This window comes from Perca flavescens, chromosome 8 (genome assembly GCF_004354835.1).
Source record: "Perca flavescens isolate YP-PL-M2 chromosome 8, PFLA_1.0, whole genome shotgun sequence".
Lineage (NCBI taxonomy): Eukaryota > Metazoa > Chordata > Actinopteri > Perciformes > Percidae > Perca > Perca flavescens.
Window position 1 is genome coordinate 29,143,565 of NC_041338.1, and position 24,858 is coordinate 29,168,422.

The 24,858-nt window shown below is 38.9% G+C and overlaps 1 protein-coding gene across 1 annotated transcript; it reads right to left on the reverse strand.

Moving 5' to 3' along the window:
- Nucleotides 1-5,642: 5,642 nt before the first annotated feature.
- Nucleotides 5,643-24,207, reverse strand: crabp1a (cellular retinoic acid binding protein 1a). Its single transcript, XM_028585850.1, has 4 exons — nucleotides 23,878-24,207; nucleotides 19,685-19,863; nucleotides 9,645-9,758; nucleotides 5,643-6,034 (listed from the first exon to the last, which is right to left on the reverse strand). The coding sequence occupies exons 1-4, from the start codon at nucleotides 23,945-23,947 to the stop codon at nucleotides 5,984-5,986; spliced, it is 414 nt and encodes a 137-aa protein (XP_028441651.1). The 5' UTR covers nucleotides 23,948-24,207; the 3' UTR covers nucleotides 5,643-5,983.
- Between the last annotated feature and the right edge of the window lie 651 nt (nucleotides 24,208-24,858).

The window sequence follows — 24,858 nt, forward strand, 5'->3', positions numbered from 1 at the left end:
CAAAATGGAGCATAAACACAACAATCCCTTTATTCAGCTGTTTGGACCTGCCATCTGAACAGCAGCTTGTCATTAAATTAACATCACAGCAGGCGAGCGCCCTGGCCCTTGCTTCCCAGAGCATTGTGGTGCACTCACGAGGAAACTCATTCTTTCAGGGGATACCAGGTCAAAAAGTAGGGGTGGTATAGACTCGTCCCAGCAGCCTTGGCGCTGAGGAATGGGAACAGTCGCCGTTCCACTGTGTTAGACCTCGCGAGGCCGAGTGTTGAAAGGACAACCTTTTAATCCCTGGCAGCCGTGAAGGACAGAGACAGATTTGCTTTTTGTTTTTGATGTTGTGCCCATTTCTCGCCATATCCACCCAGAGGACAAGACTGTAGTCCACGCCAAGGCCTCTGACCACTGGTGAGGCTGATACACATTTCACTGCAGTGAGGGCTGGGGCCGTGTTGGCCCAGATCGTACACTCATGTGTTGTGCACCTGGTCCGGGGAAGTGTCTTGAATGAGTTCCCCAATGGTTTTCTAGTTAAAAGATTTGTATGGCAGCAGTGCACTGCCTGGCTCATGCACTTGAACAGTAAATTAGCTCCGGAGCAGCACTGAAACACTGTTCAAAATAAAACAAAAGCTAAGTTATTTGTCAAGACAGAAGACACAAAACCCAGATTTCTAAGAAAATGGGATACAGTCACTTTACCTTCTTCGTTCGGTTGAAGCAGTTGGGTGATGGACTCCAAACTGTGTGAACAGGTTCATTTGTTTTAGTTAGCCAAATCTCTGCCTCAAGGTTTTGGCATTAAAACCCTTTCTGGCGGGAAAAAAACAGCTCTAGCTCACCAGAGGAAGAAAAGAGGGAGAACTCCTCCTACAAGCAGATTAAGAGGAAAGTTTAAACACCGGTAGTTGATAATATTCACATTTTGTTTTGTAAAAGAAATACACCAGTCAGGCCTTGTATTGTAAACCAGACTGGTTTGGATATCCCAATATACCCAGTGAAACATCCAAAAATGTAAAGGAAACGTATTTGCTTTCATTAAAGATTGAATCATTTTGAGACATTTGCAGTCCATCATCCTTTCATTTCTTCTGACTGACTGTCTTACCATCTGCCTGTCTGTCTGTATGTCCCTCCATCCTTTCATTCTTGTTAGTATCATCAGTCCGGTCATAGCACCATGGCAACACAGTCCACAACCTTATCCCCAGCAGTTACCTACAGCTCTCCCTGAGGGATTCCCTCCCACTTGATCATTGATCATACCCAGACCACCTTCAGATGGAGCGGGACACGTGGTGCATCTGTACCAGGTGAATCAGTTCAAATGGCTTCAAGCATGTGAACTAGCAGCAGAGACGCTCTTTCACTGTACTAAAAAAAACATAAGCAGTTCGGTTCTTTCACAAATCTGCCGTGTGCTACATTTTTATGGAGGAAATATTTATTCATAATTCAAATTGAAAGTCCAAAGAGAAATTGAAAGTCCAAAGGGAAAACAAAGCGAGATCAAATTAAAAATATTATTATTATTTTTAAAATTTTCCATTGGCTTTTAATTTTCATTTAATATTTGGCTTTTGAATTTCAATTTAACATTGGATTTTAATTTTCATTTCATATTTGGCTTTTGAATTTCCATTTAACATTGCCTTTTCATTTGGACTTGACACATGTCAATGTAAATGAGGAGGCGTGGCCCAAAGGCTGGTGGGAGGGGCTGAAACCAAAGGGGTGCAGAGGCACCTTATGAGCAGCAGGGGGAGCTTACTGCTGAGGAGCACACTGTTAAGCATCTGTCTGCAGATTCACCACTAGGCTGGGTCTTGTTTCACATGATAGAAAATGATGATGTAAGCTAAACACAAACGACATTTCATGCAACAACCGTGAAGTTTTCATGTAGTTACTATAATTGGGCCCGCGTTAGTGAGGACTAGATTAGGACTGGATTTAAAGCTGATTCTGGTTCCCAACTTCGCCCCATGTGTGTCTGTTTAAAACACGACTCAGACAACTTCTCTCTTTTGATGTTATATTTAATTAAGCAACAGTAGAAACATGGGTGTGGGTAGCTCTGCTTCCGTGTGTTTGTGTGTGGTCCGATCTCGAGGACGCACACACACAATCTCAACCGGATAGTCACCGTCCGAACTGCGAACTCTCCTTTTTCTTTCTCTCACTTTTTTTCTCCGGTTGGTGCGCGCGGTGTGAGGTGCGTGTCCGCCAAATATTAAATGAAAATTAAAATCCAATGTTAAATTGAAATTCAAAAGCCAAATATTAAATTAAAATTAAAATCCAATGTTAAATTGAAATTCAAAAGCCAAATATTAAATGAAAATTAAAATCCAATGTTAAATTGAAATTCAAAAGCCAAATGAAAATTAAAATCCAATGTTAAATTGAAATTCAAAAGCCAAATGAAAATTAAAATCCAATGTTAAATTGAAATTCAAAATCCAAATAGTAAATTAAAATTAAAATCCAATGTTAAATTGAAATTCAAAAGCCAAATATTAAATTCAAAAGCCAAAGCCAAATGGAAAATTTTAAAAATAATAATAATATTTTTAATTTGATCTCGCTTTGTTTTCCCTTTGGATTTTCAATTTCTCTTTGGACTTTCAATTTGAATTATGAATAAATATTTCCTCCATACATTTTTGCGTTACATTTTATTTAGCTGACACTTTCATCCAAAAACAACTTTCCACAAGTGCTTTCAACCATGAAGGTACAAACTCAGAACAGCAAGAATTACATAGAAGTATATTAGATTCAAATAAGCCAAACTACAAAGTGCCACATGTAAGTGCAACATGTACTGTAAGTGCAGTTTCGTAAATGTATTCTTTATTGCTATCATCTTCTTAGCCAAGGTGCAGTCGGAAAAGATGTGTAGACTTTCAGCTGTCCTAATGTCAATGGGGAGCTTGTTCCACCATTTAGAAGCCAGGACAGCAAACAGTCTGGATTTTGTTGAGTGATTAGGTGTCCCTCGCAGTGAGGGAGCAGCAAGCATGGAGATTCAATTCAATTCAATTCAATTTTATATATAGTATCAAATCATAAGCGTTTATATATATATATATATATATATATATATATATATATATATATATATAGTATTTTTATTATATTATTGATTATATGGTAAATGAATCTGACGACTAATGAAGAGAGCAGGTGGGCCAGGTTAGGCGGACGCTGCAACTCCTCACTCCCTAACTATAAGCTTTATTGAAGAGGAGAGTTTTAAAGGAATACGCCACCGTTTGTTGAAATAGTGCTTATCACAGTCTATCCTGGCTGTAGATAGGTGGGCCAACACATTTTTTGTCTCAGTGCAAGTAATTAGGTTGTTTTTTTGTCTTTTGTTGGCTCACTTTTACTCACAACATGCTAACCGGCAACATAGGATTCCATTCACTACGCTAAGCTAACTAGCGGTGGCGCTGCCGGTGTTGCACCGGACTAAAACAATGCATGCACAAAAAATGCGTTGGCCCACCTATCTACAGCTAGGGGAGACCGTGATAAGCCCTATTTCAACAAACGGTGGCGTATCCCTTTAAGTTTACTCTTAAAACTGTTAAGAGAAGAGTTTGTGTTGAGTCCAATGCCCACCTTGAATGACTAAGCACAAGTGCCAACACACCTTGGGTGTCACGTTTGGTGCTACATTAGGCCCTAAGATTTTCCATTTTTACAAAATATGTGTGCCTCGTTATCAAAAAGCGAAAATGGCATAAAAACAGAGAAGAAAAACACTTGCACCTTCACTGTAGTATCTGGGCTGTAGTATCCGAGTGAGATAATAAGCTATTACAGTACTCATAACTTATGCAATCTGGAAAAACTGGCTTTGCTGTTTTCCTTCTTTCCCATCTAAACTTTAATTTAGAAGCCTCTCTACAGTATATTATCCCACATTCCTAATAACTGTCCAGGTTTAATAACACCACTGTCACAGCTATTTTCATTATGGAGGATTCAATTGTTTATTGAATCCTCCATTAATGCTTCTCTGCCTTCCTATTCACTGGACTTTGTGTTTAATGCTCCCGTCTATCTGACCACTTTGTTGATAAAACAAGAGGCAGCAAAGACCGCTGGTTAATCAGGTTAGAAAAGGCTAGTGAAGCAAAAGAGGTCAGATAGATGAACTGACCATAATGCTACTGTGTCTGTTCATTCCAATAGTGTTGCCTCCATATGACGGGTCCCGAGGGGAAGTCACATGAGGACAACTTTCCATTCCGTTCTCACTTCTGTTTGATTTCCAAAATACATCACGCGAATAAAAATAACAAATGTCTCGTCATGCCCCTCCAAATATACCGCAAAGAATGAAAGCTCTTAATGTCGCCTGCCTCCGTAAATAGTCGTCTCATCTTAATGTGCAAACCGTGGCATTAGTCGTGCTGGAGCGACAGGGCCCTGCTTGGAAGCTTTTGACTGTGTTTGCTCCTGTCTGTCTGGTCTTATCTCGTCGCCCCAGTCTGTCTTTAATCTTGTTGCCTCAGAACTGTATCAGACACAAAGACGTGTCTCTCGGGAGTGTCTGGGGAAGAATCAGAGAATCAGAGAATCAGTGACGCATGGCAGCAGGGAGTGGGAGGCTGGAGCATGATGGGATGTGGGGTTTTAAAAGCCAAGGCTCTTTTAAAGAAGCAGTTTGGGTTTTTTTAGGATTTCATCAGAAGCTGGGAGTTCTTGCAGGTTACTCCAAACAGGAGCATATATGTTCATAGGGCGTGTTACAGTATAGTAAGGCTGGTGAGAGTCAGAATTTCAAACAGAATATAATATAAGAGTGTTGGTATATAGGACACATAGGTTTCAATTTGATTCTTTATAATCTTAAAATTCTTGTTTAATATGTCCACTATTGTAACTGCTTACAGTCTGATCTCTAACTCAGAACATCAACACTTTTGTTCCCAAAGCAAAGAAATCTGTGAAGACATGTGCCAGCCCAAGTTTTTTTTGGTCCCAAGCAGAAGTTGAACACCCACCCACCTACCGAACCCAAGTGGTCTCACACAAGTACCCTCCACTTCAGAGGGAACAGGTAATATTCAAACGATTACCTGGCGACTCTCATCTTTCTTCCATATCAGCTGAGGGTGGTCAGTTGTGATCTGTTGTACTTTTAACCACACCCAGCTGTGATGCAAGGTACTTTAGTGCCACGTCGCATCACCGCTACACAGGATGCAGAAAAGGCATGTTGTTGTCTATATTTGTCAGAGCACGCCAGATTATTAGACTGGGCGCAGTTACTCTTTAAAGTTCTTAGAAACAAGAAGCAGAGCAGCTACTATATGGTCCTTAAAGGGACATTTATTGTCAACTTCTGTTTCAAAAGTAAATAATGAAATTTTAACCTCCCTATTTGGTGTTCATTTAAAGAGTTTTCGACCACTAGCTGTGCCATGGAGCATTGACAGTTGGTGGCATTAGCGTGTCAAGAAATATGGCCAACAAAAGGAGGCATTTAAGAAGACTGCAAGCTGACGTAAGTAATGCAGATTCCAATATTTAAAAAAAAAAATGGCTTTGCACGTTTTATGACCAAGCAAATGTGTTCATCAAGTTTGTTTGGCTTCAATGATTTAAGAAAGAGGCTCTGCTATGGTTTGTTCCATTTTTTTATTGTTTACTGTCATTGAAAATGAATACCTAATCAATGCAACTGATGACTAAATCCTACGTACACGGATGACACCAGGATTGCAGATACGGACACTGAGATATCCAGCTACTGTACTGCAGACACAATACTCACTACAAATAACCAGATTACAGAGACATCGCTATTGTTTGTGGATACTTTGCAGACTGATGCTGAAAGATTACACGGGATACTTTGCAAATACGTTAGCATGTTAGCATGACAGAGTGTTGTTGGGTTTAAACGAGCTGTTGTGGTCCAACTGGGTTTCTGTCTTGTCCTGATGAAGGTTGCAGAGCTTCATTCCCGGACGTAAATCCGTGTGCACACTACGTCGTCTGCCGCAAAAGTCTGGAGGAAACAAAAAGATAATTCTGCATATTAGACACTGAGTAGCCCTTATGGTCAGCTGGCAAAAGAAATGTTAAATTAGCCCCACATTTTAAACCTGTTTGCACCTGTGACAGTCAGCCTCTGAGGCCTCAATATGCTACAAATACTTGTTGGATGCAAGTAGCCCTGCGTGAAAAAAAAGCAAACCCTCTCATGCATTTGAATGAGACCAGGCTATCGATGCAGCAGGGACACCAACGAATGGGGGCTCCAGCTAAAAAAGTTTAACCAGGTTCAATTTGCCAGTCAAATACATGCAAGCTCACATGGTGTATTACTTTGTAATGTAAAATCCGTATTTCTGCACGATTGTTGCAACAAAACATGAAACTATTGTCCTTGTGATAACTTTCCAGAGTTGTAAAATCCTGTGTCTGAGTATTATAAACCTCTGTGCAGCGTTTTGGCATCTGAAAAGCCTTCAAATTCACAGATCTTTTACTCAAACTGGACTTTCTGGGTTGTATTTCATTTTTAACACAATGCAAGAGGCTGCAATGATTGCTGATTTTAGTATGGACACCCCTGCCCCCGACACCTTTCCGACACCTGAATCAAGTTTAATTTTATTAGCCATTTCAACATAGCAGATGACAGGAATTTGTCTCGGTGTGCCCAAATATATCGGTGGGGCTACATCCAAAGCCAATGATTCGACCACCACGCCCACCTCACGCAATGATTGTTGTGAAAAGGCAGGATTTGAACTTTTCTCTCAAGGTCTTACATAGCTACCTCTGTCACTGTCCAAGTGCGCGCCCGTATCCAAATGTGTACTAATTATCATGCACACAATTATCTACAATGACACGCAAAAAAAGACAGAACTTTGAAGAGAGATTCAGGAGGCGTGTGTGTGGCTGTTTACATCGTGGCCTGAACGACACGTCGTACGAACTGGACCCAAGGAGTCTCTGATCTTTTTTGTTTCCCCTTAAAAAAACTTTTAAAAGTAGTCTTCACATTCAATTTTTAAATGAAAGAATGCTAGATTGTTGGGTTATGAAAGATTACCATATTGATTGCCCAAAATGTCAAGGAAATATTATTAACCAATGATGCTTGTGACTGTGTGGAACAACATCACAGTCACAATTATGGCATCAATCTAGGTCATACTGCAAACTGTTGATGATGAAACCAAAAGAAACTGCAAAATAACTCAAGTATGGGTCCCTTGAATGCACAGGCGTGAAGTGATTGAGTCCAATCCTCTGATGTGCCGTCATTTTTTCGTTTTATTTCAGGATTATGTAGCCAGAGAAAATCCACCCGACTTTTCCCTTAAAGTGTTTTCAGACTAAACCAATTAAATGGATCATGCAAATCATATGGAAATGTGCCCCACTTACAGTGTGAACTGCCACAGACAATCAGACCATTGCTTTATGATCGCTAGTCCTCCTTTGAGTCTCGAGCTAAAGCTCTACCATTGTTGGGTTTGTCTCTGTGTCTGGAGGCTTTTTTTGGAAACAGATAGATATGATTCAGATTCAGTCAGTGTTTGTTTTGGTCTTTCCAGTTGCTTGTCCAGGGATAGGATAGGGAAATAGGTTTCTAGGTGCAAAGATGACTCATCTCTCTTTTTCAATAGAGAGGTTTAAAATCTTCCAGTATTTGTTTAATCAGCGTCAAATACTGATGCATTTGAAAAGATCTTTTGCATTTCCTTAAGTTTTTTACTCTAATTGGAATGGAAGTTTATGAGCAGGTATTTTTAGCTATGCTGTGATGTCATTTCCTTACTGATGTCAAGATATTTGGTTGATTGGTTATTTCGAACATCTAGCAGAATAAGATTTCATAATTACACATGAAGGTATGTAATTTAGTAGCTCATCCATCAGCTCCTTGGCATCTTGGTTCCTTGGTTCCCTTCACCCCCCCCCCCCCCCCCCCCCAGCTTCCTTGCTAGGGATGATTTAAGATTTAATGTTTATGTGTGTTTAATAAGGAGAGATCATTTTACCAGCAGTGTCCTCCTTGCTGACTACGTTAATGTTCAACTTATTTGCAACTGCAAAGACGTTTTGAGGGAAACTTAATGGCGGCTGGCTTACCTTTTCTATTAACATAAAGAGGAAATGTTACATATCTGACAAGTTACAAAAATGTTGATACTGAACGTGTGAAATGTTCACTGGCAAGATATTTCAGTGTTTTTTTGCCCAAAAAACTAATGTAGTTATAGCAATTACAGCACACATATATGGTTATGTTACGTGAAGAAAAGAGAATGGTCATTTCACTTTCTTTACACAGTTCTTTCTTATTATCCTTCACGCTTCCACCAACACTAGCTGGCTGCTGTGGCACCAAAACTAGGCCAGCTGGCTCAGGTGAATGTTGACGAGATTTACTTGTCAGTGTTGCCATGGCAACATATGCAAGCTGCATGCACTGAGAATCAATTTCATATCATTTACCCGCAACTTGACTACATGATGTAAGAATTTGGCTCAGCGTGGCTTTTTGCTGTTAATGCTGAATAGTGAAAAAGTCAAAATTGGGACTCTACAAGGACACTGTAAATGTGGTTTATCTGCAGGTTGTGTGATGGTGTGACAGCAGGGAGGACTGAGGTGAGAAGAGCAGAGCAACACAGATGCTGTTGCAGCTCGGCCAGCTCAATCTCCATTAGTACACGAATGCTTCAGCTTCTCCAGGGCATCCGGGCCAAAGTGTCAGAGTGGCAGGCGCTGTAACACATTCTGCTTTTATCACCCAAACATTAGAAACGATTCAATATCTTCTGCTTTTCTCTGAACTATGATGAGCTTCTAGTGGAAAAATTATTGCAATTTAAGCATTATAGACATGCTTCACCCCAGTATTTGCTTCTAATATAAAGCTATACGCAAACATCCTGTGATTACTTTTTCAGGCTTTTGCCTTTTGGACATTCATCTTACAAGTACTCGAGGAACAGCAAAGAAAAGCGTGGGAGCGTTGAACGTTGAGAGAGGAAATCTGTTGAGTCCCTGAGAACTGTTCGTCCCGTCCATTGTTTTTGGATAGCTCCCCTGCACATCGTTCGAGGGGCTTTAGACCCATTGACTTCTGCCCATATTAATCTAGCTAAATACAGGGGGTATTACTGCAATGTCAGGGTAGCAGCTCCTCTTGTTCTCCTTTCAACATCTCTCCGTGGGGTGGATGAAAGCTCGGCTCCTTGGGAAACGGCCTCTCTCATTTCCTCTACGGATGAATCTCCCGGGTGACTTCATCTACTCCCTGCCTTTCATTAACCGTTTCTCAAACAAACTGAGTACACTAGCTGCTCGAAAAGCCCATCGTAATGCACCTGATGTCTTCTGAGTGTCCATGAGAACAAGCCACGTAACAGACAAACCATACCGATTAGCTACACATCAGATCGTAATCTCTCTGTACTTAGAGTAACGTTTTGAGGTGAACACTTTTTTTTTTGTCTTCCTCAGCCTGAAATGAGAGTTCATTAATCACCTGAACTTCAGAGCTTTTGTAAAGAAAGAGTTTTTCCTCTTTCCTAATCAGTAATTTATTAAGAGGCTTTCAGTGAGATGATGACTCATTGCCCTGCGCTCACCAGTATGAGCTCATCGCCGTTCAGCTCTCGGGTCCAGTAGGTTTTGGGGCCGTCCCCTTCCACCAGAGTCTGCTTACAGTACATCTTATTCTCCGTCTCCCAGGTGGCGAGGCTCTGCAGGGGGAGGGATAACAAGGTGGGAAGGTCAGTATGATGGTTTCAGACAGTGGCGGTGAAACACATTAGCAAGGTGTAACCTTTAAAGAGTCACTTTATGCCAGCATTGATCAGTGGTGGGGTCAGAAATATGCTCCAGTGCACCCAACAGGGATGTCAAAGCGTACTGTCACATCATCCAGGAGTACACTTCTACACCACTGCATCACGGAGAGAAGTTAAAGTGGCTACATTCGACATTTTTATAATGATAAAGTAAAGTACAACGGCAAATAGGATCTATCTAGCATAGGGGGCCCCGCCCTCCTGATTGGACAGACGGACGTATTAAGGGTCCATGTTTATACATGTTGGTCTGGTTTTCATGGTTTAAGCTTTGCCACTTAATGCTATAGTATACAATGATATTTTAGACAAAGCCAGGTCCATAAAGAAAACCCATCCAAACAAGTGGAGGCCGTTATAGCAGCAGATTAATGCTCATGGTTTTGTTTTGAGATTTTTAACAATCATGTATGTGTGCAATGTCCTACTTTAAAACAACTTTGTCCCATGCTAATTCATCCATTGCAAGCCCTCAATGAATGAAGTAATATAGTATTACAAATAAGTGGCCTGTTAGTGAGTTAAAAAAAAACATAAAATCCTTTTAGCCCTTTGGTCGGTCAACAGTCCTGGTCTCCGTCTGCTAATTCACTTCAATAATATTTCAAATGACTTCAACAGGATTAGTCAGACTTTGAATTCAGGACTAATTGCTCCTGAAGTAACTGACTCAAATTGCCTATCAGAAAGCTACAAATTCATAAAAGAGCAGGACCAAGTTGACCCTGTGTTGCTAATTTGTGTTAATGGCAAGGATTTATAATTTTGGTCAGCTTAGGGTCCATTAACTGCACTCATATTTCATTACTTTAACTATACTGACACAAAAGCTGTTCTGTTAGAGGAACAGTTTGACAGTTTGGAAAATACTTTTATTTACTTTTTTTACTGATGGTAAGATGAGGACATTAATATCACTCTCATTTCAAATAAATATGAAGCTAAATCCAGGAGACAGTTTAGCTTAGCATAAAGTCTTGAAACAGGGTGAAACAGCTTGCCTAACTCTGCCTGCCTCCACTTCTAAAGCTCACTGTTAATGTTAGGCTATATCTTGTTTGTTTAAGTCATACATAATACGAAGTGTTAAAACAAATTTATAAGTGAGCTTTAGAGTTGCTGGTAGGCAGATTGTTATGCTTAGACAAAGCTATGCTAGCTGTTTCCCCCTGTTTCCAATCCTTACGGTAAGCTAAACAAGCTTTTCTGGCTGTAGCTTCATATTTAAAGGAATATATTACACATTTTGGGAAATACAATTATCTTCTTGCCAAAAGTTAGATGGAAAGATTGATACCACTCTCATGTCTGTCTATTAAATATAAAGCTGCAGCAAGAAGATGGTTAACTTAGCTTAGCACATATACTGGAAACAGGGAAACAGCTAGCATGGCTCTGTCCAATAATAACAAAATCCACCCTCCAGCACCTCTGAAGCTCACTGTTTCTCACGTTATTGTTTGTTTAATCAGTACACAACTGAAGTGTAAAACATAATCAATCAGTGAACTCAAAAGTTGTACGTGAAGAGCTAGGCTAGCTGTTTCCCCCTTTTTACAATCTTTATGCTAAGCTATGCTAACTCTCCTGGCTGTAGCTTCATATTTAATAGACAGATATGAGAGTTTATCAATATTCTCAGCTAAAACTCGGCAAGAAACTTAATATATGTATTTCCTAAAACGTCAAACTATTACTTTAACTGCTATTTTAAAGTAAAATTTCCCAATCAAGTCTTTATTCCAAAGATTAACTTGCTATTCACATTTTCTCTTATGTGTTGGCTTCGCATTCCTATCTGACTCTGATTATGTTTTCCCACACTGCTGAAATTTGTTTTCCTTTCCAAAAAAACCAGCTGCATTTTCTTAAGCTAGTGATCCCGCTCCAAAAGCCTGGAACTGATCAAAACTGCTGATGCTTCAACTCAAGCACAACATTAATATATCCAACAAAATTAAAATCGGGATAGACCTATAATGAATAACCCATCATGTGTTTCCAGCCTTTTCTTGCATAGTCTATTTGTAGTGTTGCTCATAGACAATGTGTTTAACCATTTGTAAAAAAAGAAGAATGTATTTTATAAAGCACCACTGCCCAGTGTTGGATGGAGCAACAGCCTCTGTTTCTCAGAGGCAAATGTTAATCACCATATCAAAGGTAGGGAAAGCCATCATGGATCCCTGCGGGCTGCTGTCCACAGGCTTTGCCAAGTTGAACAACAGCAGGGCTTTTCTGCAGCTCTCCCTCTGATTCTTTTTTCCTAATAAAGCCAGAACCCAGAGAGTCGATTAGTTACGGCTCCATTTTAACGCTAGCATCAGTCTCAGCCTCTGAGTCGGATGGATTTTCTCTCATTCTCTCTGTTGCACATTAAGTCGCAGACAAATTCTCACACATGGTCTTTCTTTTCTAAATAACACACCAGAGCCTGTGCACACAAATTTGAGACCAAGACAAATTCAACCTGTATTTGTTTTTACCATGTCCTGTTTTTTCTGTAGCTTTTTACTTATCAGAACATCTACTGCCGTTTTTTTTCAGTCTCTCACAGACTTTACAATGATTATCAGACACAAACATCTCATTTCCTGCTTGGTTTAAAGTTTTTATGCTGGATTTTTACATTTCTTTCAGAGCCCCAAATAACACGCTCACTCCCTCTTGGATTTATCTCTTCCCACAGTTTGATCACATTATCTCTCTCACGTCAGTGTTTGCTCATCACTTTTCCCCCTCTCAGCAGCTTATGCCTTACACTTTGGACAACAAAGACAATCTGACAGTACAGAACTCCATTTAAAAAGTCCCAACTTCTGGAATGATGGGTTTCTGTAAGAAGCTATAGTCCTAATTAGTCATTCCACTTCTTTTATGTGTCTTAGTATATTTTTTTCATTTCTCCCTTAAAGAGAAAGGACGTTCTTTGGCATATTTGACTGACATTTGTCTCAACCACAGTTGGTGATTTGTGCAGTCTTGTTTTACAGAAAAAAAGTCATTACAAATCATCCTGAGGAGCAGACAGAATGACAAAGAATGTTTCAGCTTTAAGTGTAATGAGACATTCTACAAATGGGGCTGCGAATCCAAAACTCAGTTGTTTGCACTCAGTGCATATCAGAATCAATCCAAAGGAATCCTTCCCTCTCTCTTCTCTTTCAACAGATTTTTGATTCGCCTGTCATTCGCCATAGACCTGTTCCTGCCCCTCCATGCTAAATGACAAACCGTTAAAAGAAAAAAAATCATGCTCAAGTTTCAGCCACTCCGTCCTGCTAATACATTTCTATCTTTATTCATTAACCCCAAACCTCTCCAAGGCTGCCCCGTCACATTATATGATCACCTGCCAGTGGTAAATAGTCCATTATTTGGAAATACATATGCCATCTTATCCTTGTACTTTGTGTTAGTATGTGATACTCTTTAGTGGATGCTACATCTGTTTCTCAAGTCAAATATTTTTATCGACAGGCTTTGTTTCTACTCCTTACGTATACAACATCTGCTCCCTTTGTCTCTATAGCAACCTGCTGGGTTGAAATAGTCCATTTGTCTTAGTATTTCTGCCCAGTGTGACTTGTTTTATTGTACATTGGGAAATTAAGCTTATGAGTTCAACTGAAATTGTTGCTCCATCACAGATGCCGTCTAATTTCTCAAAACTGAACTTCAGCTGCACAAGGCAGCAACAATGCCTCCATCCATCAAAGCAGATAAATAATCGGATCATAATGACTTCCACTCTGCACTAACGCCCGTCTGGTGTCAGTTTCTCTGTTGTCTCTGAGACTGGCAGGAAGTCTCTTATCACTGTCTCCTCCTGAAAGGCCGTCTGATCCCACCGCACTCACAGATTAACTGGAGCTTTTTAACCTTGTGGCGGTGTTAATCAGCCCTATGCTCTCCGCCAGGCACAGATCAGTGTGTAATCCCTTCAACCACAGGGGCAGCCGACCTCAGCCAAAACCCACTTAGGGCTCTCCTGCCAACAACTCCACCTGAGAGTCCGCCAACATCCCACACTGCCCACCTCGCCCCTCTGACACATGAGCCAGTGTTGGTGGGCGCCGCCTCCTGCAGGTTTAGCTTCACTCTTGCATATGATTGCCACACAAGAGCACAATGTGCTTGTTGCTGGGAGCCACCTCCTTGATTTCTTCTTGGTAAAAAAAAATGGACAAAATATATTGTACAGTCAGAAAGTATTAAGATTGTAGGACTATTATGGTAAAGTTCTGGCTCTCAGCTTTAATATGAGGGTGTTTACATCCACATCATTCAACCTAATTTCAGGTGACATAATGTAATTGGACAAGTTAATATAAACTTAAAGCTGCACTAATCAATATTTTTATGCAAAAGATTCCTCACAAGATTATATGTGTGAAATGGGTCACTCATACTGACAAAACCCACAGAAAATATCAAACTCAATTCTATTGGTTTTCTGTCCCACAACACAAATTTTGAACACAATACTGATGTTTCATCACCTTTTAAGTTATGATATGGTGGACATATTAGCAAGCAATTGCTTATTTAGACATTCAGAGTAGCATTGTTATTTCTTTGGTCATGTTTGTGGCCACCTGATGAATGCAAGTCCAATATTCACTCTCTTTTAGCTCTATGTTTGGTCTCCAACAACTCCTGAGGGAAATATTTGTCTCTTTAGCTGCTAAATGCTGCACCATGTTCACCAGCTAGTCCACTAACTGTGTCTGGCAGTTGTTTTCAGTGAATAAGCTCTTAAAACCCACTGTACAGTAGCTGGGGAACATAGTGGAGCATTTAGCAGCTAAAGAAACAGATATTTTCACATGAGTTGGTAACAGCTAATGGCAGAGTGGATATTTAATTCAGTTCAATTGTATTTATAGTGTAAAGTCATAAACAGATGTAATCTCAGGACACTTTACAGATACAGTAGGTCTAGACGACACTCTATAATTTACAGAGACCCAACAATTCCCCAATATTGAGCTTACATTAATCAAGTGACAACACAACATAAAATGAATGCTCATGTTGCTCTGTGTCTTCCGGATGTGTTAAGGCAACTGTTTGCTAACACATTTGCCATAAGGTCTTTATATGGTGATGATGTCAATGTTGTGTTTTCATCCTGTTCTGCTTTAAATTCATCATATTTAATATTTGTTTGCATATCCTCCATGTCTTGCTGAAGTCTAACTAGTCGTTTTTTTTGCAACTTGGAGTCTTCCTCAGTAATTCTCTGCCACTCTTGTACTGCAACTGTCTTCACTTTTATTTTATTTTTTCGGGTACTTTTTGCCCTCAGTCTGATCTTCAGCAGTGAAACACATGATCAGTTGGAATCTAAAATGAGCAAGGGGTTTGCTGCACACTAAAACTCAGCTCAAGAGCCACTTGCTGAAATAATTTCAGCAATTTTGGAAATTCTGGAAGATCAAAGTTGTGTATTATTTGAGAGTATACATATGAAAAACTACATACTGTCCTAAAATTATAGGTGAATAAAAATATCTACCCAATATGGATGTAAACAACTTCATACTTGGACGATAGCACAGTTATTTTTATTTATTTATCTCCAGTGTGCTGCAGAGACAAAACAATGAAAAACATGTCACTGTCCTAACACCTTTTATAATGCTGATGCTCAAACCCAAACAAGTGGATGTGGCAAATGTGTGATGACAACTCGACTTGAGGTGTAATGTTGTGAAAAGCCACACAGAGCCGTCTAGCCCTGCCCAGTACCCACCATGCCCCAGGGCACAGACAGAAGGAGCCACACTGTCTTCTGGGATCAGAAATAGGTCATGTCTGCTCTCCCTGACTGCAACACGTAGTTGATACAATAAAATAAAAGGTAAAGACAAAAATATGTATTTCAGATTGTAGGTGTTGAATGTTGTTTTGCAAATTAAACAAGCATTAAGTGAAGCAATTTTGCATGTTAATATATATAGACATTCACCCTTAATTAATTCTGTACTGCACATACCCAGAAGGGCATTGTGGTTTCCATCTCTAACCACCATGTTGTTTTTTTGATGATGATTTGCTAATATTAGGAGCTGTAATGCTCAAAATTACACTCACTCACTACATGTTTTCTTTTCAATTACATAAGTCAATGTATTATCTGCATTTACAGTATATATTCAATACATTTGCAGATGGGACTTTCAAATATCAGAACATAATCATCTGTAAAGTAAGTCTGTCCTCCAGCTTTAGGGTGATTGTTCTTCTATGAGTAAAATATTGAATGCAAAATTTTATATGCACCACGTGAAATTTGAGGATCCTAATAAGAGAGGTGCTGTTGATGTTAATATTTCTGTTTATTTTTACACTGTTTCTTCTTAATGTATATATAAGATGTTTTAATAAAACCCTGCAATTGTAGAGATCAACATGAATGTGCTGATATGAAAATGTACGGACACGCTGAAGGCTAAGGAAAAGGCTTTTTGGTGTTTTCAAGAATATGACCAATCTCATCCATAAAACCCCAAATTCATCCAGTGGTTAAAGAAACTTGAAGTTTTACTGTGACTGTTAACAACAACTCCCCAATCCACATGTTATGCAACTCTCCTCTGCTACACTGCAACAGGCCTGTTCTTAAAGGAAAGATTAATTCAAACGTCTTTTTCCCAGAGGTATTGTTATGTGCACCTATGGATGGTAGGGTGGCATGCTAATTGAAGAGACTGAGCTGTCCTGCAGATGTCTCCTTTAGCAAGACACTGAATCCCAACCAGCTCCAGGATTCCCACAAAGAAAAAATAATTTTTTTCTCTCCAAAATTGCACCTGTATGACAAGCAAAAAAGTTGCCTTTCGTCAGTCATGTTAGATCAGTTCTATTTCGTATAGGCTTCGCCCTCTAAGGGCTGTGCCTATACTCATAGAATCTGGAGTTACAATAACGTAACTATCGTTCTGTTCCCCCCTAAATTCCATATATTACAGCCTCCTCAAACACCACAAATTGCGTCACCACAAATTGCCACCACAATATCTACAGCTATTAAAAAAAGACTTTAAGGATTTTCTCCCTCTTGGAGAATTATGATTGAGTATATGATAAATTATAAATTATAACATTCTGGATCATAAAAGACCCTAATCCATCCCTTACTTTGATAATATAATCTGTTGTTACTGATCACTACATTTTCTTAGTAAATAAATCCAATTTCAAAAACATCTTAAAATCACTTAAACATGCGTTTCATGAGTTTTGATAACACTGTAATACTCCGGTAATCACAACTAGCACACCTGAAAAACCTTTGTTAACCTCTGTTAAATTGATCCATTGCCTTTGACGTATTTCTGTTTTGATTGTTGATCCAAAGTTTGCATGCCAAATATTCTCTCAATATGCCATACAGTGAATATACATATCTATACTGAGACAACTTTGATTTATCAGTTAATAAACTGCTACATTTCTGCGGCTCCTATCACATTTTGTCAATTTGTGTGTGTGAGAGGATAACACTGGATTACATTAACGTTAATGTTGTTTACCCACTGTGTGTCCTCACTGATACAAAACAGTACTCTTCTTCTCTCCAGCTCAGCCGCCGGTTGCTAAGCAGGAGTGTGATAAACAGATGTCAGCCTCTAGACCATTAATGCGGAATATGTCATTACCTAAAGTGACTCAGTGGCAGCATGTTTTCGCCATGACATCTCGTCTCTAAATGCTTAAACTCTGGAGCGCTGACGTCCCTCATTGTGTAGGTGCAATGAGTGCAATTAGAATATGTTACAAGATACGGTATGTAACATCAAGAGGTGGCCAACATATTGAGTTTAATTCTATTAATTTTCATGAAGTAACACAGACAATTATAAGAGAAAAAACCTTTATGCTTTGACAAATTTAAAATACACAGATGGAGGTCAGCTTTGGGAATGCAATAATAATGTGTTTACACATTATCAGGCTGAACAATCAAGCTGCCCCATTCACTTGATCTAATTATACAGCCTACATACTGTATTTACTACACAGATCACGTGCACGTCTCAGTGTTGAGATCATATCTCATAAGAAACCAGTTTACTCTTATTACATGTAACAGAGCACAGCCTTTATGTCAAAGTGTGAGTACTTTTTCCTACTTCAGTTTTACAGTTTTACAAGTATTTTTGCAGAATTTGTCATGAGTTCCAAGAATTTAGAAGACCTTGATGTTCCTGAAAAAATAAATAAAAAATATAAAAAATGCATTTGCTTTCTTTCCAAACCTTTGTAGTAGCTCTGACTGTCTATCAGGATGTGAGAAATCCCCCTCAGGGCCTAAAGAGGTTCAGAGAGAAACTCTCATCCATCCCAACTCAAGCTGCATTTAATCCAGCTGCACAGACGTGAGGGTGTTACCAATGGATGAAACTGAAAGGAGGTATTAATTTTTCATTTAACCCTCTTCAAGAATAGCATACAGATATATTTGAAGACCTTTAATACACATATACAAACACATTGAGAATAACAAAGGATGTAAACATTTAGAGGATTCATTCAATTATATATCTGTAGATGTTAGGATTAAAGTGCTGTTCCCTTTGTTAATATGGATTTAATCATTTTGGCATCATCCAAAAGTTGATGTGAAACAAATGTGTGGCTCTTGGGAAAGAAAACTACTCAATATATGTCCAAGAATATATTATTGTGTTTATATTCCATGATGAATACCAGTGCTACAGGAAATCTGAGATATTGACTGATTCAAACCTTCTCTGTACTTGTCCACACACACTTTGGCTTGTTTTTGTCACTGTGAAGACATAGCATTGACCTACATAACTTCCCTGGAAGCCTCTTTTAACTTTAACTATAGCAACTACATCCTTTATCCCAATCTTAATCAAAAACTGTTGAACTTGTGGGAACCAGTTTTTTCTTGACGAGGAGAATATGCAAATAGATTTTTGTCCCTACAACAAAACTAAATGGTTATATATATATATATATATATATATATATATATATAACCATTTAGTTTTTTGTGACTTAGAAATACATTGCATTGACTTACATTCATTCCATGGTGACTTATCTGGAGTTCACTTTAACCATAACCATAACCACCACGCACCTCACACCAACACTTAAACTAAACTTAACCCAATCATATACCACCACTAGAGTTTAACTGAGAGAACTTTTCATATTTGAATAAACTCTAATAGACGATGTTGAGGGTTAGGAAAATGAAATGAGCCTGAGAAAGTGAAAACAGGAGGACACCAGGAAGGGCAGTATTTACTGAGTTGAAATGTTTGCTTAAGGATTAAAGAAAGAAATTTCAATCACATTTAAGGGCCTTGTGGTTTTGCATGCTTTAGCCCATTTAATTCCTTATGCTTAACATCACATGTGACAATTTTGCAAACAATACTGTTGTGTTTTAGAAACGTAGATGCATTCCAGGCAGCCATTGGCTTCCATTCATTTCTGTACAATAAATAGCAGCATCTTGAAACTCAAAGTTGCAAACTGTGGGGCGTAACCACAATATTCTGGATGGAGACTTTTGTTGCATCGCATACCTCACCACCATGATTCCTGTCTAAAACAGCACTGTCAAAAATCATATTGTACAGAAGAAATGGAAACCAATGGCTGTTAGAACTGCAGGAAAAATAAATAAGTTTTCAAATTTCAAATTTTGTGTTAAAGGACTAAAACACAAAGGTGCGGCCCTTGAAGCTGTGAGTGTTACTCCAATGCTACACTAGAACATCTAACCAATTCACTATGAGTATGACATATTTTAAATATTTGAAGTCTACCTTGCACTTTCGTCCATCCACTGTCTCCTCATCAAATTCTTCACCGATGTGGAAGTTGATCTCAGTGGTGCGCACACTGGTGGATGTTTTGATGTAGAACTTCTCACCGTCCTGACGGATCTCCACGTGGGGGTTGGAGGCCGCCGCCACAGCCACCTTCCTCAGCATGGTGTTCACGCCTGACCAGGAACAACCCAGGCCAGAACAACAAGAGGGAGAAATCAGAGGTCTGTGTCACCGTTTTAACAAGAGTCATTTAGTTATTAAAGGGGACATTAGTGGGATTTTTCACTGCCTCATAGAACAAAATGACTAAAGAATATCCTTAGGGATGTTTTAGGGATGTTGATTGTTACTCATAATTCAATAATTACATCCTGCTGCCTTTTCTGGCGCTTTGCTAATTGTTTAAACCTAGTTAGTAGTGGAAAATAAGCCAAGCAGACATTATTGTTATTATACCTAATTACAGTATTATGCATTATGATATTTAACCACGTTATTAGAAATGCCTCGTCATGACTGTTCTAATTAATTAGCTAATACAGTATTTATATACATATATATATATATATATATATATATATATATATATATATATATATATATATATGATTATATGATTTTTGTGTTCATTAGAGGCCACTATTAAAGGAGCTTCTTACCTGTTACAGACAGAGGTCAACAAGAGTTATAGATTATCTTAATACACCATAAAATCAAATCAACCTAAATCATTAGAGACAGATGTAGAAAAAAGGAAGTAAGTAGGTTAAAGGTTGATCTCTGCTAGGTACAGAAAAGCTGAGACATGCAAGAGAAAATGAGAAAAAGAGAAAGCGGCTGCTTCTAGGTCATGGGAATATGATTCTTTTGTTTTTGCCACAAGAAAATCAAATGTGCATGTGTGTCTGATAAAGAAAGTGAGACACAAATCAGCACAAAAAGAAGAAGAGAAAAATTATGCCTCTTTTATATCTATTGGTGGTAACATTTTTACTGAATCATCTTCCAGTTCCTTTCTATTGTGTCTCGACCCCACCCAGATTTAGACCTCTCCAGGCCCTCATGCCAACTTCAATCAGACTCTAGACCTTAAATACAGAGGCAATTGCTGAATGCTGGTCTCCTTGTATTTCCGTGTATGGTTAACAGTAACATCTCCAAGCTTAAATTTAAGAAATAATGACAAAAATGTAGATGTTTCATATTAAAAAAAACAAACAATAAATGCTCTGTGGCTCTGACCGAAACCTCAACTATGTCTAAAAACTGAGAGAAATCTGTGGAATTTTTGCCCTTAAATCTGTGTGATGGATCATTCAGCCACGTCCAGAAGAAAAAAAACAACTCTTGTTTCTTTTTGTCTGGTGGCTGTAAGGGTGGTGATCCTGGATGTGGTACTGCCTGGGGTTTCGGCAACACTTTGGCATGCCCGCTTTCACTATGCAAGGCCATCTGGCTTTATGTCCTGCCAAAGTCCTGGATTTTTTATTTTACCGGCCTCTCCTATCAACGGAAATAACTGAATACAGCCTATTGAAAGCCAATGTCTTTGCAGACAAGTATTTAATTCTGCAAAGTTTAATGGATAAAAAAAATGAATCCTCCCTAATTAGTTCTGAGAGATCCTCCTCACATAAAACCACTGTGGTGTTTCTTGGTTCTTGGTCACCACCCAGGCATAAAAACATGTTAATTTGACAGCTTACACTTGACCCCACCCATGATCTGAGGGACCACAGCATGTTTTTATAGCATGAAATATGTATGTATGATCATCAGTGAGCCAAGTTTCTCGTTTATAAAAAACTGACATTGAATTTCTCTTACATTTCAAATATTAGACATTTTTATGCGTAATGTGTGTCCAAAGAAATGGCAAATGCTTGAGTTTCTCCACCACCATTATTACAAGCAGCCAATAGTAAGGAGTGTATGCTCTTACAGAAAGAGGTAAAGATAATTTCCTCAAACACTGCTAACCGAGTGTCTAAGGTTTCTGCTGATACCAATAATTAAATTGAAACGTCTGCAGTTTGTATTGTTTTTGCATTTATTGACTGCAGTCCCCCATTAGGTTAGGAACGTCTTTAAAAAAAAATCCACATTTTGGCTCACTAGTAAATTGTACATTAAGCGTGCAGTAGTTTTACATCCTTTGATCAAATGCAGACACATGCCTGTTCTCAATTAGCAAACTGTGAGTCTGATTAACTCATACAGCTCTGTTCACTCAGCGTGTTCACTCTGTTATCTGCACCCTGGATATAATAAACCCCTCCTTCTGTAGGGAAACATCAGAGTCAACACATAATTATGAAGATGTTGATAGAAAGTGCTGCAGCATTGGAATCCACAGAAGTTGCCCACTGCAGCTCCCCATTCACCGAGCCCTTATGTAAGAGTGAACGAGTGATCTGCTCCAACAGATGTGGTTTAATGTGCTCATACGTGGATGAGGTGCTAAACTCAGAGAGTGACTGATTTCTCACTCAACTTAAAATTCCTACTGGAGGGATAGTTGCCTTATCAACCTTGCATCAAAACAAAACATGAGAAGTGGTGTTGAAGAGGGTTTTATTTTTGGTTAGCATTCTTTTGTGAATCAAAATTAATCAAACCTGAACTATATTTTCAGTTGACTTATTTTGACTGTGTAATGTGTTTTAGGATGGCCGTTAAGGGCTTCCTCAATGATTGTAGGGTCTTAAAGAGAACTGTGGATTAACTGACATTAATCTATAGTTTTTATACTGTCAACAAATCCCATGAAAAGACATGTTAGCCTGTCTCTAAATACTTTCAGACTTCCCTACTCTGTATGTAGTACTCAGCCCCAAGCCCATTCATACCTACTGGCGATGTAAATCTTTTGTTACAGGTCACAAATATATACTTTCTTTTTTTTTTTTTTTTTTGATTACGTAACTTCCTAAGACAATTGGGCACAGTTTTTAGACATTGAAACTCAAACAGGAGTAAATGGTGCATTTCCTGGGGACATTTTTAGCTGTGGATAATTCTACATTTGGTATTCACGACAGAAGGACGGTGTATTTGGGATTAATTCAAAATAAACTACAGTGCCCAGGTTCATCTTTAAGAGAAAACATGTCACCCAGTGCAACAGTGGTTCCTTTATGTGTTTTTAATAGTTTTTGGACAAAAATTAAGATTCATGGCACAGAGGAATCTAAGACAGGCTATGGCTACAAAGGCAGTACTTTTTTTTTTTAGTAAATAGAGAAATGTATGGTTGGTTTTGTTTTCTTCATTGGATTTTTTTGTCAACAAGAAATACTGTAGAATATCACCAGCTTAAAAGTTACAGTGTATTATAGCAGGTAGTGGTGTTTAAAGAGTGACCACACCCCCAAAGTATAAAGCAGATAGCACTGAAACACAAGACATCTTCCATGTGTGGTGTTAAGTGCTGCAGCGATGCACACACAACTAAACTGTCAACTGTTTCAGCTTTACAAGGTGCAAGGTACTGTTTTTATCTTAACTTTGACAGATTGTGCTAAAAAAACAAAAACAGAAATATGTCTAAAAAAAGTTCTAATATCAATCCATTTGGCGTCAACAGTTCCTGTAGAGTTGTTGAAGCAGCTTATCCCTGAAGATTTCTACATTATTCTAAAGACACACAGCCTTTTGATGTGTCCTGTCTGTTTGAGCAGTCCCGGCGTGACGGAACACTGCCACACAATTGAATGACCCAGTTAAACTGGTTCAAATCTAAACCATCACAACCACCAGTTAAGACTACGGAGGGTGAAAAAGAATGAAAAAAGATAGGACACAAGAGAATAGCACTGGGCTCGAGAGAGCTCCCCTGGCATTTCTAATGCATGCCCTACTTAAATGCTTAACATGAATGATGTTGTGTGCCCCCCTCCTCTCTTCATGTAACAATACCACGTCTGTTTAGGCTGGATTTCAGCATCCAGTGTTTCATATCTCCTGTAAAGGGCTTTCCCTTCAACAGCATCTCCGCGTAGATCTCGGCGTTCTTTTCCCAGGGAGCTTCTCCGAACAATACCATGTTGTTGGAAGTAAGGCATGCCATTCTCCAAGAACAAGAAAAGCCTTTTTCTATATGGACATGATGGATAGTCAGCTTCATGCAGGGATGGGGTGTGTGTGTGTGTGTGGGGGGAGAGAAAGGAGACAAGGAGAGGGCTTACCCAGGGCTTTGAGAAGTTCATCAAAATTCTCACTTCTCTTCATCTTCCAGGTGCCGGCAAAGTTAGGCATGTCTGCTGAGGCTGAGTCCGAGGGCTGCCGAAAGAACCTGTTCCACGCTCTGATGCCTCTCTCTTTCCTCTTCCTTCTTTCTCTCTTTGACTTTTTCTCACCCTCCTCCTCCTTCCCTGTGTTCCTGTCTCCTCTGCTCTGGGCTCAGCCTCTCGTTCACACTGATACACCCAAGTTTTTATTTTTTTGGTTTTCTTCGCACTCTCTTGCTTAGTCTGTGTTTCTCAATGTGCTGGCTGCAGTCTTGTCTTTAGCTCCTTTATAGGTACTGTTCTTTAATGGGAGTCAGAGGAGGTCCCTCCCCCTGAAAGCTCTGTCCCATTAATAAAGTAGAGCGAGACTGACGTGTCTGCTTGCTCTGGGGATCAAAACGACTGAATTAATTATTTAAAAGAGCATTTATAGTGCTTTACTTTGTCAACAACTTGTAAACAACTTGATTATTAAGTTTTTTTTAAAACGTCGAGGTTGGCTTACATTATTGTTGTCATATTTTTGCTTTAAAAAAAGCCCTTTTTTTAGGAGAAGAAGAATAAGCTCAGGATACAGGCTTTATTTTTCAAAATTAAACCATGATGTTGCTTTGTTCAAAATTAGTAGTTCAGGGAATAAAGTTTAGTAAATTCTGATCACTTTTATTTAAGATAAAACCTAAATATATCCATCAAGCTAATTAAACTCTTCCTTATTTAGATATTACAGTGAATTCCCATATATTATACTTAAACTGTTAAAGTACTACTTCTGTGGGTTTGTATTATCTCTATTCTACTGTAGTAAATTAAACCGAAAACTAACCCTGAATCACAAACATTGATCAAAGAGTTGCTTTATTGCACCAATAATGAATCGTCTAGATGTTTACTTGTTATTTCCTCTTAGACATTAACAGGGAAGTATGTATTACACAC

Coding starts and splice junctions, on each gene's coding strand:
- crabp1a (XM_028585850.1), bottom strand. CDS start 23,947: ATGCCTAACTTTGCCGGCACCTGGAAGATGAAGAGAAGTGAGAATTTT. Junction 9,759..19,684: donor TGGATGGACGAAAGTGCAAG/GTAGACTTCAAA, acceptor CTCCCCCTGCAG/AGCCTCGCCACCTGGGAGAC. Junction 6,035..9,644: donor ACGGCGATGAGCTCATACTG/GTGAGCGCAGGG, acceptor TGTTTCCTCCAG/ACTTTTGCGGCAGACGACGT.